General features: G+C 41.6%; 1 protein-coding gene across 1 annotated transcript in view; it reads left to right on the top strand.

Moving 5' to 3' along the window:
• The window catches only part of ALK (ALK receptor tyrosine kinase), a 323,900-nt gene that overhangs the window by 244,880 nt on the left and 61,954 nt on the right, over positions 1 to 17,066 (top strand). The window contains exons 7-8 of the mRNA XM_052805834.1: positions 4,249 to 4,380; positions 6,067 to 6,167. Of these exons, the coding sequence (XP_052661794.1) occupies positions 4,249 to 4,380; positions 6,067 to 6,167 (233 nt within the window). The remainder of the gene's footprint in view (positions 1 to 4,248; positions 4,381 to 6,066; positions 6,168 to 17,066) is intronic.

Raw genomic sequence — 17,066 nt, 5'->3', positions numbered from 1 at the left:
TGAAAGTAATGTCCTCCATCTTTCAAATAAATCTTATAACCACTGGGTTATAGCATAATTTTCACTCTTTGCCTCATTTAATATATAAGGATGTTAAACACATTACCAGGTGAGATAAGGAGGACTAGTATCTGATTCATGAAAGGGGTGACTCAGGCTGTGCTATGTGGTTGGAGGAGTGTATGCACACATCTGTCAAAAGACCAGATGGCAGCTAGAATAGGAACCTATAAAGTTTGAATTTGTGATAACATGAGCAAGTGACCAAAAAAGCATAGATAATTAATTCTACAGGGGCCAGTTTACTTTCCAGGCAAAAATGCATGAAGAAATCACTGGATTAATTTATATCCTAGTGATACATACAGCCCAGCAGAGTCTCCCTGCAAGCAAAATGATGAAGCAGCAACCTGTTGCCATGCTGTGCTCTCTTAAGGTTCCTGTCTTGCATACACTAATCCTTTTGCTTCTTTCTTGATCAAAAGCTGTACTTCCAGCAACAAATTCTAACCTCTGGCAGTTCTGAACTCAACAAAGCCTTCTGGCGTGAAAGGATAACTCTTAGTTGACTGTTGAAAAATATTTTCCTTTTTTATGCTTCATTTCTGGTAGAATTTGGCTGACCAACTTTGCTAGCATAGAAGCAGCCGTTGAAGCAAACTCATGTTTAAGATTCATGTGCTTCTTTAAATTGTTTGAGTAGCTGATCTATTTGGCTTCTGAGATTTCCTCCTAAATTTGGTAAAGGTCCATACGTACCAGAGTAGTCTTTTATGCTTGCGTCCTTTATAATATGGGTCTGGAATTTCACCCAACAGTTTAAACTGTAGTATCTGGTTGATTTACACCTAGTTTTGAATCAAGAGCCTGCTCCATCCACTTAATGAATTATTTCAGGTGCTAATTTTGCTTGCTATTAAAGGATGAAAAATCTGGGCTAAACAAAAAAACCTTGAACTTACTTAGATTTTGCTTGAAAGGTAATTCATTCTGAAGGCTTGAAAATATTTACTTAGGAACAAGTTTAACACTACAGCTTTTCTCTACTTCATCACTCAAATAAAGGCAGAGACTCTCACATTCTCACAGTGCTCCAATCTCACTGGATTACTCTATTCTCCATCCCATATCCACAAGCTGCCTCTTAAAATTACTAAGGTCTAAATATTTTGATGTTTCTGTCACTAACGTTAATATCCAATGTGGCAGGTTTCAATAAGTGTAACTCCTGCCTCCTCATTTACTTGATTTTCTAATAAAGTCAGATTAGCATTCCTTCATCAATGCAGTATCTGTGCTAATGTGAGTTGGAACTATAAACATTCAAAAATTGAGATGTACAGATCAACAGAAAAGTGCTAGCCAAAGAGGTCTTTGTGGAGTAGCAATAGGTGGAATTGTAGGTGCTGGATGTATTCAAAGCAAGGAAGAGCAGCAGAGAAAATGCATCCAGTGCACAGGACATCTGAAAATTCATAAAAAAATTCATTTGTGGAGGAGGAATGAAATTTTCTGGGAAAGTAATAGCTTCTTATTTATGCCCTTACCTTGTTCATTGACAGTGAGCTTTTTCTGGCCGCCAGGCAGGGATTGCTACTTAGATGACTCCTCCTGCTGCTCTGACTTGTTTACATCATCCTAGATAGCGTATGGCCATGAAATGAATTCAGCTGGACACCCAGCCAAGCTGTTTCAGTAGGAATTCAGGACACATTATAATTTGTCATTTTCTTTGGATCTCAGCCTCAGGCCGTGCAATGAAATATAATCAAGTTCTGTAGAGGGCTAAAACACAAGGAAGCAACTCTCTGCTTAACAGCTTCACATTTAAAGACCAGGCTGAATGAATTTGGAGATTTTTAAAAGGAAAAACTTGAAAAAGCCTTAACTCCATTACAGGTTTTGATCTTTCCATAACAGATTTGGGTACTTGCAGGAAATAACAGTAAAACATGGCTCTCGCCTTCATGTCAGGTTCCAGGTTCAAATTTGGCCCTACTAAAAAGCCACAGATGTAAGATTTGTTTCAGTTTCCTCTGTGAAGTGAGTTGTGATTCACGCTCCTAGAAAATCAAATTTTTCTGGTCTAGATGCTGCAGTTGTGGTGTTCTGCAGCTGTTTTCTAAGGGTAGACCAAGGAGCAGGTTCATGTGCTACTGAATGAATTGCCTGTTGAGGTGTGTGAGTCAAAGCTGAGGCCCTGTGAGCAGGTATTTAATTGACATGCAATCTCAGCCAGGGGGTTCTGCTGATATTTCAGTATCTTAAATGACCTGGATTTTGAATACTGGTGCCTCAGTGTCTGACAGCCACTTTATAGATAGAAGATTTCAGAGCGAAAAATTTTAATAATGACAACAAAATCTGAGTTCAGGGGCCTCCTCTTCTCATAGAGAAGCTAATGAAATTGCCGGTGTTAGCTGACTGGCAGATTCTCTTGCTTTAGGAGTTTGTAGTCTATCCTACATTTTGTAAGTGAAGAAATTTTTACTATGATTTTAACAAGCAGTCGAAAGGCTGATTTCCTGGATATGGGATTTTATAATGTGTTTGCACATGAAATTTCATTTTTGTCTTGCAATTTTAAACAGATTTCTTGTATCGTTTTCCTTTCTTTCAAAAAAAAACCCAAACAAAAAAAACACATTACAAAAAAACCCCAAAGGTAGTTTTAGGGAAAGTTTAGGGGAACAGGGAAGGGAGAAACAAATATGGGCTAAACTGGTTTTTAGTACAGATTTGAGTACACAATGGTGTAAAAACTGTGAGAAGTCAGGAATATCATCATCCCTTTTACGGCTACATCTGTTCATCACAGCAGTTTTTCTAGTTTATTGGAAGAAGGACCACCCCCACTCAGCAAAGGTGTTCAGGGGCTTTGTACTGCCAGTCCCAAGGACTGGTTAGTCTATATAGCGGGGTAAGATGACTGGTGCCTCTTCTTTATTCCTCTTGTGGCATCTCTAATGCCTAATGTAACTCTATATTAAAAGGGCACCTATTTCACCCAAACTAGCTTTGTGCTCTGCCTTTTTCCACATAAAACCCAGTTTGTGCCCTTTTATTAGTGGGAAGCCTTCTGGTACCTGGAAGAGTTGTCAGCTGCACCCTGGGTGCAGAATCTGTATTAAGGATCATTAGTGATTTACTAAAAGTGAAAATCATGTTATAGTGGTAGTGATTTTACATGGCATTTTACAAGGTCCATTTTCTGCCAAGGTTACTTAATAAGTACAGACTCTGGCCTCATGTTGAAGAAGAGAAATGCAAAGGTAGAACTAGACAGCAGTAGAAATTAGGGAGAAAGTAGTGAGGGTTTATTGAGGATAGTGGGAAAAAATATTTCATGAGTTTTGAAGGAAACGGGTGATTCATGGCCAAGTAGATGATGTTCATGTATGGCAATATTAAGTGTATGGCTCAGGGCAAAAGGAGCAGTACTTTGCACCCTTTGTAAGAAGAACTTGCAATGTAGGTAGAGAAGGCGATGGGAGGCATGAAGTTACCTTCTGCTTTGAACGAGATGACTATTACTTTAAAACTGGTTAATTTAAAGGCAAAAAGCTAGTGTATCTTTATTGTTTGGAGCTGGAAACTTGCCTGAAATCCTAAGCCAGTGACAGAATGAGTGGGCTTCAAAGCCTGGAAGTATGGCTTAAAATAAACTATCCTCTTTTCATCCATTCATCTCACCAAACAGATTCACAGGTACAAAAACTGAGGCACAAAAGGATTCAGTGCTTTACCTGAGATCGCATCAGTGCTCACAGAGAGAAGAGGTCATGTTGCTGATCTGGGCTGACTAGAGACCTAGACTGTAAGGGAGGGGAATCATGTTAGGAACTTACCCCTCTCCAAGATTCCCTTCTGTGGGGCTGCAGAAGCAGTGGTTAGGAGAGCCATCTCCAAGATGTAACCTTGAGTGGGTTTATACCTGTGGAGCTGTAGAGGCCAGGTATTTAGGAGACCAAATAGTGTACACCAAGATGAGTCCTCTCACTCAGATTTGTCAAAGTAGCAGGGTAGTCGCTTAGTCATAGTCTGGGGGTTGTTTCCCTTGACACCACCTTCCCCACAGTCAGGCACACACATGACTCCACATGAAAGGACTGAGTAGCTGTGGGAGTGCCCACATGCCCTGGGCAAACCGAGTCAGAATAGTCACTGCAGCTTCTCTGTGTGCCCAGGAGTCTCCTCCTCAGTTCACCCGGGTTCTTCTGTATGTGTGTGTGTCTTTCCCTCTTGCAGAAAAGCTTCCCTCTGGCTTTTACTGTTCGTTTGAAGAAGGGGACTGTGGCTGGATGCAGGGCTCCTCTGTGTCCCATCCTTCTCCATGGCGGATTGGAAGCCCGGACCACAACCGTTTTCCTTCAACAGAAGGTGTGTGAGAGTAAACAGTGGGTGCAGAGAATGAACAGCAGAGAGCAAAAAAGATATGCAAATGGTGGAGAGAGGGAATAAAACACAAGGCACGTTTTCCTGTGTACTTGGGTATTCAGCCTCCAGTGAAACAAAAGCCATCTTTCTACTCTAACTGCTTTGAGCAAAAGACTATCCTGCTCGCTTCCTGTCTTGAGGGTACAGAGAGGTATCTCAGGTCTCCATGACTGACACCAGATACAAATCTTGACCCTTTCTAAGCAACTTCACACCGAGTGTTCATCTGCATGACCCTCCTCCATACCAGTCTGCTTTTTTTCTTTCTGATTTTCCTATTTACTTCCTCCATTTCTCTGTACTGCTTCTGTTTTTTTCCCTGCTCACATCCTAATTTTCCTTCTCTTTGTCCTATTGTCCCTTGAGTTCCACTGCTAAGTATAATTACTGTATACTTGGTTCCCCTACCCAAATCCCAGTAGTTCATTTCTAATTCTTCTTGTACAAACCATTGAAGGTTTATACTTTGGGCACCGAACTACTGCTGGTTAAGTTTTGGCAAACAGGCTACCTGCCAGGATAAGCTTTTTCCTAATGCAATAATGTAAATCATTGGAGGCATTTATTGCTGAGGCACACAGCAGCTAAAGGGATACAATAATAACAGCAGAGTTAATGGTGTATAATCCCAATATTGCTTTAGAAAGTTAGAACCAGAGTTAAACAAGATTCTCTACTTTTGTGTGAACTGGTATAGGCTACAGTGCAGCTATTCTGATATATGCCACCTGATGGTTTGGCCCACAGTATTACAGACCTCAAAGTGATGGAAGCATAGGTAAATATGAAGGCAAAGCGCCAGAAAGAGGGTACTGTGGGGAGCTGGCAAGTGCTGCTGATTCATGATTTGTCTATGCTGTAGAGGCAATTTCAATGAAAGCCCAAATAACTGGGCTCCAAGTAGTGGTACCCTCCTGAGCTGGAGGGCAGAGCTGAAATACTGCAAATACACACCTTTTCATGCAGAGCTGCCAAGGAAAAACCCTAGTGTTACTACTGCCCTTGTTCCTCTTGTTACAACAAATGATTGAAGGAGCAAAGAGGCCTCCAGCTGCGGTAATATTACCCTGGTGGTATTTTGCCGGTGCACCGTCGTGGTAGCAATTGGTACTTGTTGTTCTTCAACCCTCAGCAACCCCACAATCGAAGGGTCTTGAGAGAGACCAGGCAGGGTAGACAGCTGTTCCGTGCCCTCCATCTCCAAGGCAGCTATACCAAAAGCCCATCGATACCCCTTTGGGTCCTTAAAATACCCTCTCCTGAGATAGTCTATGCCAAGGATGCATATTGACGTTTTGGTTTTGGCCAAGATAAATATTCTCTTCCAAGTTACTTTTCGTTCATAAAATATACATTTTGTTATTCAGCCTTGCAAGGAGGATGAATCTGAAGTCATGGAGCAACAGAAGATAGCTGTAGGGGGAAGGTGGACAGACTCCTTAAATGTGTTTCCTGAGTGTGTTTCTTGGGTAGGTGAAGCTGCATCCCTAATAAATTGAAAAAGCCTTCTGCTTTCTGGCATGCTGCTGTAGTAGGAGCCCACTAACATAAGTTCTGGGGAGGTTTCACAAACCCTGAAACCAGAAGGTGAGTGCTGCTGTTTGACCTTCTTCCTGCTCTTTTATCCAGGTTGTGCACTCCTCCTTAACACCAGCAAAGCACCAGCAGTAGCAAACACTGTCATGACCAGCACTGCATTTCCAGCTCCTTTGAGGAACTCCCCCTGCGAGGCAAGTTGTAATGTTTTCTTTTCTTTTGCATTTTACAGAGCTTTTTTTGTCTGTCTGACTCTGGTTTTCAAATACAGGCACTAGGTCAGTAGCACAGCAACCGCTTTCTCTGATGGCTTATCTATAAAATATACTTACTTAATGCCCCTGTGTGCAGGGAAAAGATATGGTTATCTGCTTGAAATGCCACAAAATGTGCTCTGAAAAGCTTTGGCGTATCCTGTCGTTGTTGTATGGCCTCACATGATGTATTACAATCCTCATAATTAGGTGTATATGCTGTAAGGGTAGGGCAGCCAGCATTACAAAGAGGAAGAAGCTTACTGCATGAACAAACATTGTATTTGCAAGATCCAAGAAAGAATAGGCTTCGGGACTGCCCCTGTGCTGCTCAGAAAATACAGTGCATGCTTACTCTAGCGCAGCTGGGATTTGAGCTAGCAGGTCTTCATCATGCTGCACTTCAAACCTACCAATCCTCACATAGGCCTTGTTCATAGGAGCACTGAAGTAAGCAACAGCAGAGATAAATTCATGTAGAATGGAACCAGGTTCATATTCAAGCAGAAAAGCTATTGACAGTCATAAGACATCAACTTAAGCAAGTATATCAAGGCTTGCCAGGCAACCCTGCACATGGTTGTCATTTCTGAGTCAGTTGTACTTAAACTGCAGCTTACAGGAAGATGACCTGTCTGCATCTTTTTACTCTAGTCTGTAGCTTCACAGATTATATTAACCACTGATAGAATTTATTTATGACTTATGACTTTGAACCATGGCTAGTGACTTAGAGCATTTCACATCTTGAATGGTCACCCTGAAATGTCATATAAGCTCCTGGATCTGAGAGCAGAGGGATTTGTGAAAATTGATCCTAAAAAAGTACAGTTTGTTGGTTGAGCACTGAACAGACAAAAGAATCAGATTCTCCCTGTTCCAGTGATCTTAAAATGCAGAAAGGACAAGAAGGGATGTGTTAGGAAGTCCTCTGGAATGAAAGTACATAGAAGATGTTTTTTCTTTGGTTTAAAGTTTGATTTGGTTCGCTTCCGTTGGATATCTCAGTTCATATAGGAAAGTGCACCTGTTTTTGCTTTCTTGATATATTCATGTCCTCCTTCTTTAGGAAATAATACCTTGGTTTTCCTGCCTTCTGTGACAAAGGTATATGCAGGTTCTGAATATTTTAAGACCTTGTTCTGCCATGGACCATCAAGAGTGAGTTTTTTTCATAATCCACCTGACACAGGAATCAGAGTGAATGATTTCCCAATGTGTGTATATTTTTTTCTTGTATATACAACAGTGCAAATAATTAAACTTGCCGTCGGGGGAGAAGCTGCCATGTATTTCATCTGCTCACATGCCATCCCACCTCCGTCACTCCCCTTGGCACTTAAAAGGCATCCGGACGCATCCAGCATTGCAGCTGTCGGTAATAAAGAGTGGAGGAGTTTGGCAAGGGTTTTGTCTCTTGCCTTTTCATATAGTGTAAAAGCTTCTCTTCTCAATGAGCCCCTGGTGGCTTCAAATTCTATTTTACTGGAACAATCTGTCTGTGAGCAGAATAATTTAATTCCACTTTTCAGCACAACACAAGAGGAGAAAAGAGATATTCCCCCCTACGCACTTATTCCTCCAATAGGTGCCAACAAACTTCCTTATAGTGAAATTATAGTCAGAAAAGAGGTTGTCAAAATACCATAATGCTGTCCTGTATTTGTTCACCCTCAATCACTTCTCGATTGAACTGGCTCAAGTTCAGGCACTAAAAGATGAGTTTTCTTCTACCTGTCACTGCTGACAGCTCCACCTGGCATGTCACAACCAGGACAGATTCTCTGGCAACTGAAATCCCACTGACAAAATTCACTCATGATTCATGTGGCAAAGGGATCTCAGCAAGTGTCTGCAAATTAGACCCATTTATTCTTCCACAGTCAGAACAAGCCATAAACCTGCCCTCCCTCTTGTGTTTGATCCAGCTCATGTGATCCTTTAGATACCTGCTTGCTCTCCTTGCATGTTCACTTACATAGTGGCTTCTTCTGACAGCTAGTTCCAGTACCCCAGAGAGATTCAACTCAGATTTATATCCTGCACCAATATATATTAATGATGGAGGCTGTCCTTAAGCCTGTCATTTAACATCCCTCCTCCTCCTTTTATGCCGTGTCTACCCCCATATCAACACACCCAGCTCGGCTGAACTCCTGGAGATGAGACTGAGTGTGCTGCCCTACCTACTCAGATTGCTCACCTTTCTTGGGTGAGTGGAGCTTACCCCTGCTCTGTGCATGGGACTTTATCAAAGGCCATATGCTGCAAGCCCTGAGAGCAACAAGGAGGCCAGCAGACATCCCCAGTTTGCTGATCTTGACTCCCCTCTCTTCTCTTCCTGCTACATGGAAGCTCTGGGGCACTACTAGACCCACTGTTTACTGAAGCTACTATTTTTTCCCCTTATCCCTTAATTTGCTTTTATTTTAGCCAGTCATGTTAGACAATTACACCCGCCATAGCAAATGCTGACACCCTGCTTTTTAGCCTGAGGTCTTCGTAGGAATTAATTACTTCAACCTCGGCGTGAGGAGCATTACCTGCTGCTGTGCTGTTTACCAGGCTGGAGGATTCTGGGTTTTGGCCAGAATGTCCATGGAACCAGGACTCAATGCTGATAAGGAAACAGTCAAGCAGTCCACAGTGGGTGCCAGCCACAAAGAGTTTGCTAATGCTTCAGGCTTGTTTTTTCTCCCTCAGCCTGACTGTTTAATCTTCCACTGTGATAGACTGGCAATGGAGATGACTGAACAGTCTGAGAAAATAGCTGCTAACACCCTGGAGACTTATGGGGTGGCCTGGTCACAAACACCTTCCCTGCTGAGGTTCTGGGCAGCTGTTTGCAGCAGTGCTGACGCTAGCACTTGGAGACTCCAGAGCCTGGATGATCTTTGGCATATGTATTGCTGCTAAGTGCAGGACAAGCGCGACCCTCCATCTTTGTGCTCTCTCCAGCTTGAGGTCGGTCGTCAGGAGCATGCTGGGCTGCTTGCAGGCTGTGCTCCCCTAGTGTTTCCCATGCCCTGCTGGAGGCTCCTCATTAACTCAGAAAGGGAAAAAATTAGCCTGACCTACTCTGTACTGCCCCACATGCATCAAAAGATGAGAAGAGAGTAAAAATGCATGCAGGAGATACTGTAATAAACACAGCCTGTACTTTCCCACATGTTTGGGATTGGCCCTTAATGTGCCTTGCACTTTGTGTGTAGCTTTGTATTGCACTTTGCTCCTGTTTGTTTTGAGCAGCTTTATATTTTCATTTTCTTTGTTCTTCAGTGCTTTTGGCAGGTCAGAGCGGTTAGTTTGTGATGCTGCCCTTTGTTCTTGGTTCAGTTAGTTTTTCTCTTTCTTTTTGTTGTTTTATTAAATCTTGGCTAGAGTATCCTGGCTTCAAAGAATCTCTCTTGTTTGCAGTCCAGACAGTCTTTGTTATCTTTTTCATGTTGCACATTCGGTAGAGTCGTTTGCCTATTGACCCTATTAACTGTGTGTTTAAAACCCAATTTATATGGAAGAGGAAAACTGTGGCACTTCTGCTAAATCTTGGGGGGATGCAGGAAGTGGTATGCGTAGTCCATGAAGAGATGCGCCATTACCCTGAAGTAGCCAGAAAGGGGAGATGCAACAAAAAGCTCAGGAAATGGTTCAGGAACCAAACTGACAAAATAATCAAGAGTGAAAATCTTTTAAGCTACTCGTAAAAGTTCATTGGAAACAAAGCACATGTAATTGAGCATAGGAATACACATAAAGTGCAAAGAATTAATCCAAACAGTGGCCTGATTTAAAGGCAGAATTTATAGAGCTTGAGCAATAAAGCACAGCATTATTTGCCCCTTCTCTTCACACTGTGGTTCCCCTTCTCTGAGTGGGAATCAGTTGGCTTGCACAAGGTCAACAGGGCAAAGAGGATCGTAGGGTGGTTAGGCATTTCCTCATTTTGAAGAAGAAATCTATATGCATGTCATTAGTAGCTGTAATGCTGTCTGGGAATCTGGGAAACCACATTGCAATTAAAGTCCAAGGGAAGTGCTGTCATGTCAGACACCACGATGGCAAAACTAAATTGCTTGGCTGCAGTTGATAGCCCCTAGGTGTGCACAGTTTCCAGACTATAATGGCCACCTACTTCTCACTACTTTGCAAAGATGTCAGAGAGCTGGCACAAGAGTGTTGCAGATGTCCAGGGAGCGCTCGCCTTCATGTGGAAGCTGGAGACTCAGTTCTGGTCCCCCACATCTGGACAACGAGGCAATCCCATCTCCCTCAGTCCCAGCATTGTTGCTGTACAAGTGCAGAGTCATGTACATTGACTTGCTTTTTATTCCATTTTTCAGAGATGCTCCCTGCTGTCTGCATCCTCAGGCTTTGATGGATGCTGTGGTGCCTGTAGATCATAAAAGTCATACCCATGTCTTCCCAAAGTGTTTGGGCTTCTATCATAAAAAGATGTAAGACCAGGTCCAGGATTACTGCATTCTGTGAGGGCTTGGTACAGTGTGTACCTGCCTGGGCAGCAGTAGTTATATCTATCCTGCGAGATTTAGTTTTGCAGTGGATTATGACTGTTACTTCTGTTTGAAAGTCACTGCAGAAACATGAACAGTCTGGAGACTGATTTTTAGAAAGGCTGTGCTTTGCTCAGCGCAAGGGAATCTGTGATAGACCTTAGTGCCATATCTGAGAAGTAAAAGCCATGCAAGCAGTTTTGTTGTAGGCTGTAATAGAGAAGGAGAATAACAACAGAGGTGGTGTTGCCTGGATGGTGATGAATTTGAAATTAGCCTTAAATGTTACTGCATGCATCTCCACAAAAGAAGGTGACTCTGCAAGAGGGACTACATTGTGATTTGGAACCAGATTATTTCACTTTTCTGTTAGATCCTGGGTCAAACATTTTAAAGGGTATAGTTGTGCTGAAAAACAATGACAACAGATTCCCATGATAGTAAAAGAGCTTTGTGCTTTTGGCCATGTTTAAAATAATGAAAATCTTTTTCTGATGCTATTTTGACATTTCAGCTAGCTATTTCTTGAAAGCCACCATTATGTTATGTAAGTAAGTACCAAACTGAGCCAGATTTCTTTTAAGCCTGAAATTACTTTTTGAGTGTAGACTTATTCTCTCTAGAAAATAAGTATAATATGTTGATGCAAAACAGTATAGTTGAAGTTTGCCTCTCATTCAGGTTTATAAAGATGTTTTCATCCTCTGTGGTTATTAATTCAGTTCTCTTTTCTATGCAAAAGTGTTGTATTTTTTTAAAGCATGTAAATCAATAATATAAATCATTCCTTGAGTGCATTCTGAGCCCTATGCTGACACCTGCAGAGCATGTCTCTTTTCCTCTATTCCTCCTCTATTCCTTGAGCTTTAAATAACTTTGAAGGGTACATGGTAATAACATTGACTCAGAACATTTATGAGCATGAAAAATGCAACACAGATATGCCTCTAGCACAGCCTTTCATGTGCTTTATTTTGCAGAATGTTGTTAGGATCCTTTTTTTAATTTTAAAGTGTTGTTTTTAAAATCTGTACAGCTTATTCAGTTATCTGTCTTTATCTTTTCTTGCTTCCTTTGCTACCTGGCTTCTGTGTCATTGGACTGGAGGATCTATAATATCTGAAATTTCTTGAAGGCCTGGTCACTCCACAGTACACTGGCAGCAAAATTATGAACTTTCTTTCTCTTTTGTTGTCGTCTTTTTTTTTTTTAATGTTTGTTTGTTTCCTGAAATGAAGGTGCTTTTATTAGGTCCTTGATTTTATAAAAGTAAACAAAAGTAAGAAATAATGTGAGAATAAATAGCATGAGAATCTGTTCATATAAAATACAAGCTTCTCTTGCCTGCCTAGATATTTTAAAGCTACATGATCAGATCAGTTAATCATCATTTTGTCATTTCCATAAGGTTTTTCCTTGAACATCTGAGTCCTAAGCAAAAGCAGAAGTGCCAGGAGACTACAAGAGAGACTGATCATGCCCACTTGTTGATCCGGCCAAAAAACAGGAACAAGACCTTTTGGTTATCTTTCTTACTCATAAGAGTCCAAGTCTAAATTGCTGAGCAGTCCTAATAGATGTCTTTGCTTGTACTGTTGTGTGCAACCATTTCTCATTTCTAGTAAGAAAAACAATATTGCCAATGTGATAAACTTCATGCCTCAAACGTAGTTCATATTCATGTACAAAACTTACTGAGACTTGGCAAAGGTGTCTGCAGCTATTGTCTAATTCCGTGTAAACCATATTCCAACTTGCAGCTTCAGTTTCTATTCAACGATGAGGTGTTTTCCAAGCTTCTTTAATGCCTGACTTACATTTACTGGGTCAGTGCATTCACATCGGAAAACAACTTCTACTGTTTCCCATCCAGTGAAGAAGACCCAAAACAAGAGTTATGTTTTTCAGAAAAATAAATGTCTGTATTTCAAGAATCTACAGTTCCTGGTCAGGAAAATTTTGAGCAATTCCTTTGACAAGTATTGTAGGTAGGGGGCAAGAATTGGAGGCATGAGAACTACTAAGTGTCGTGGTTTAACCCCAGCCAGCAACTAAACACCACGCAGCCGCTCACTCACTCCCCCCCACCCAGTGGGATGGGGGAGAAAATCAGGAAAAGAAGCAAAACCCGTGGGTTGAGATAAGAACGGTTTAATAGAACAGAAAAAGAAGAAACTAATAATGATAATGATAACACCAATAAAATGACAACAGCAATAATGAAAGGATTGGAATGTACAAATGATGCGCAGTGCAATTGCTCACCACCCGCCGACCGACACCCAGCCAGTCCCCGAGCGGCGAATCCCTGCCCCCACTTCCCCGTTCCTATACTAGATGGGACGTCCCATGGTATGGAATACCCCGTTGGCCAGTTTGGGTCAGGTGCCCTGGCTGTGTCCTGTGCCAACTTCTTGTGCCCCTCCAGCTTTCTCACTGGCTGGGCATGAGAAGCTGAAAAATCCTTGACATTAGTCTAAACACTACTGAGCAACAACTGAAAACATCAGTGTTATCAACATTCTTGCATACTGAACTCAAAACATAGCACTGTACCAGCTGCTAGGAAGACAGTTAACTCTATCCCAGCTGAAACCAGGACACTAAGTAATGTGCTGTCTTACAAAATGTAAGCCTGTGGTGCAGAGTTGGGGTGTGGGTAACAAGATAGCCACAGGTGGGATGCAGCTAGTGCAGTTCCTTGGGAGCAGGATGCCTGTAGGCTCATCTCCGTCTTCTTAAAAATACCTTACTCCAAGCCTGGTTTGAAGTATGTTCATCTTTTCCTCTTTCTTTTGTTACTTGTGCTAAAGACTGACAACTAGCTTTTCCTGCCAGGTAGGACCGTAATACTAATAGTGAGGGGCATTGCCACTCAGAAAGGGAGGAAAAAGAAACAATAACTCTCTGGAGTGCCACTGAGGAATGCTTTATTTATGCTACTGTGAGTGTTTGTCATTGGTACTCAGTCAGACATCTAAGCACTAGTTCATGCTGGAATGTTTCTAGCCATGAAAGTAGACTCACAGGTGTAAGGAGGCTCAAACTTCACCACAGAAGGTTCTCAGTATTTTATTTCTTTTGTGCATATGGGAGAAAAATGCAATCTTGTTTCTCAGGTGGTCTTGAAATTATGCAGCTTGTGCTAGAAAATCTACCCTCCTTGTTTTTCTTCACCTCTTTGTTAAACCTGCCAAGCCCTGTTTATATTGATAAGGATTAGTTTTTTGTTCTTGCTTGGATGAATTGAATCTCCTGTTTGTCGGTTCAGAAATTCCACAAACCCGGAGGCTAAGGGGATTCTCAGAAGGCATCTTTCCAGATGGTGTTTGCAGTACAGTGCATGTGGCCATCTGACCCAAGTTTTGCATCAATATGCTGTGTGTTTACCATGGGCTCTCTCTCCCTTTAATTTTCCCCAAATCAGTTTAGAGCGTTTCATTTACTGAGTCAGTGGGTTTGCGTATGAACAGCTAATCACCAGCTATGGTGGGTTCTAAAGCTGGAAAGCAAGGTGCCATTGAGCCAATGTCTACCTGCAATGCTTAATTAATTTCTCAGTGATGTTTCTAGCTTCTGAATATTTTGCTGCTGGTTTAACACAGAGGGAGATGTTTGATACATAATGTTAGAGGTAGCCCACCAACAGCCCAGATTCAGATTTTTCCAAATGTGCCACTGTACTACTTACAGGACGCATCGTGTATGTAGTACCATCTGCCATCATTGATGCTGTATTCTGTAGAATGAATGCCAGCCCCATTCGGAAGTCTTTACTATGGTATCCAGCTCATCATCTGCTCTGGTTCACTTCAGCAGGTGTGAAAAGACCTGGACTGCCCTGCTGTGAAGCTTAGAAACCATGGAAATCACAGCCAAAAATGCCCATTTGGACACAGTGCCAGTCGATTCACTCAGAGCCAGTTCATTAGAGTCTGCATATTGCACTTTGCCAACGAACTGATCTCCCACATCTAATGCCAACTACTTCTTTCCTTCAAACAGCTGACATGTGTGCAAAGGCATCCATTCCAATTCATCAATTGCTTCAGCTTTTGCTCTAGTGTTAGGCTAATAACTATCAAAGGCTCACTCTTTTCTCACTTCTGACCATGTAGATGTTGCCTCTTACTGTCTGGCGGGTCTCCAGAAGAGACAGAGATCTGAAAGCTCCTGCGTAGTAGGAGCTCCAGGGCTTTACCTCTCAAATTTTGAACTGTCAAAATGGCACAGTGAAGTTGCTCCAACTTGCCTGTATTAGAAATTTCGTGTAGTGCGTTACAGTAGAGTTGGCATTAGAGTCCCTAAAAGCACTTCACGTGTGGACTCTCAGTAAAAGGAGTTGCTTTCCCTGCTATAGGTTGAGTGCTTTAAATGTCCACTGGCATTCCAAAGTTATTTGGGAAAAAAAAAAAAAAAATTTAGTCCTGATCAGTTTTCTCAAGGGAAATTACTTAAGTGGGTCTGAAAGTTATTCCAATTATATTTAAGGGAGAACAATTTTCACTGTAATTTTACTAGGTACTTGAAAATAGAAAATGCCCAGCAAGTTCTTACATCTTGATTGTCACCTGCCATTAAGACCACGTATGCACTAAGAGTTAGGAGTAGCCATGCAGATACCAAGTTTGAAGGCATCAGCCTCCTACTCCATAAACATTTGTCAGTAACCCCTTCCACCAGTCTTGGTTCTGGTGAACTTGTGGGTATGAACTCAGCCCTCCTCAGCTGCCTCCCTGGCTATCACTTCATGTTGTATCTGAAGCAGTTCCTGACAATCCTGCTCGACTCTGCTTTTTCCCTCTGGTGTCTGCAAGGTGAAAATCCTCACAGTTCATCCTATGGTTTCCACTGTGTGACGTTATGGAAACAGACATGGGACTCCACAAGTCCTTTCCCAAATTTGGGGTGAGAGTGAGCTGGTAGTCAGATTTGAGCAGTGGCTTGTCCCCAGAAGTGCTGTGGTCTAGAAGGCCCCTGTGGTGGTTTGCTGAACCACTCAAAACCTTACACATCAATCTTGAAAGTCTGGTCAAAATAATATAACAAAATGGATTCACAGACCCATACCTGCCTATCAGTTAGTACATCTTATCAATGCTTGTGTCATACATGCTAGCAGTACAACAGACCCAGGAGTGATTCCAGGCAAGTGCAGTGATTTTTGGACAGGAGAGAGAGAAGAACCACATCTAGATTTTTCGGTCTCTGTCATAGTTTTGCAGTGTAGTCAAAATCACTGCTGTCTTTGTAAATTTGGAGACAGGCGGGTGAACTGCACCGTTTACCTAAATTCAGTACTGATATTTAATATAATGGGTATCCAGAATTTTGTTCCATCCACCCCGAAACTGTGAGCATAAGCTAGGAATAATAGCAACACTTCTGTCCTTTTGACCCCTAAATCTGACTTGGCTGCTACGGACAGACTTACACTGTGAGATAGGAACAGCTAGCAAAATCTATCAGTTGCATTTTATGCTGAGAAATGGATATGAATATTCTGTGCTATCAAAGCAAGAAAGTAAGTAATGTTATCAGGTATTCCTCTGTAAAATACAAATTTAATTCCTAGCCTCCTGACTTAGGTGTCGGCTTTGAAGTGTTAAAAACCAGAGGGTTATTTTTTAACATGCATGGATGCTAGATACTGTGCTGAACACTTTCTCATGTCCAAAAAATCTGTCATTAATGTAGCTTTAATAACCTTGTTCCTTCAGCATTCTCACCTCTACTGTTTATTGACATGAGATCCAGCTCCTACATGTGATATATATGTGTATTTTACTTATGCTCTTTATCAACAAAGAATTAGCTCCTCTTCTTCACAAGAAAATTAGATGGCTATATTCAAATAATATGTGTTCTGACACTAGCCTGATATGGAAGGGATTGTTTTTCTTTTTATACAATGTGGGAGAGAAAGTCATAAAATGAGAAAACTACATGAAATAATTTTATATACGGGGATAAATGCATAGAAATGGACTCAATTACATTAAACATAACAAAAATGTTAGAAAACCAGTTCCCTAACATATTTTAATTAATAAAAAAACTAATTATTACTGAACTTGAATTGGAAAGTCTGTAGAAACTTTGAAAGAGGTAAGGAAAAACTGATTTTTGAAAAGAGTATTTGGGGGATGAGGGTGTGATTACTAGTGATGCCTGCTTATTGCAGTTATTCTCCCTGTGTTTTTGCTGCTGCCAGAATATAAAAGTTTATTGCTGAAAAAGTTGTTAGTCTTAACCTGAATCGCACAGGTGGCATCTTAGGGGAGTGGGATCTTTGTACTGCAGATAATAGAGGTATTAGCTATCCCTT

Source organism: Harpia harpyja, chromosome 13 (genome assembly GCF_026419915.1).
Source record: "Harpia harpyja isolate bHarHar1 chromosome 13, bHarHar1 primary haplotype, whole genome shotgun sequence".
Lineage (NCBI taxonomy): Eukaryota > Metazoa > Chordata > Aves > Accipitriformes > Accipitridae > Harpia > Harpia harpyja.
The sequence above is the reverse complement of the archived record's forward strand: the minus strand, read 5'-3'. Positions and strand labels throughout refer to the sequence as shown.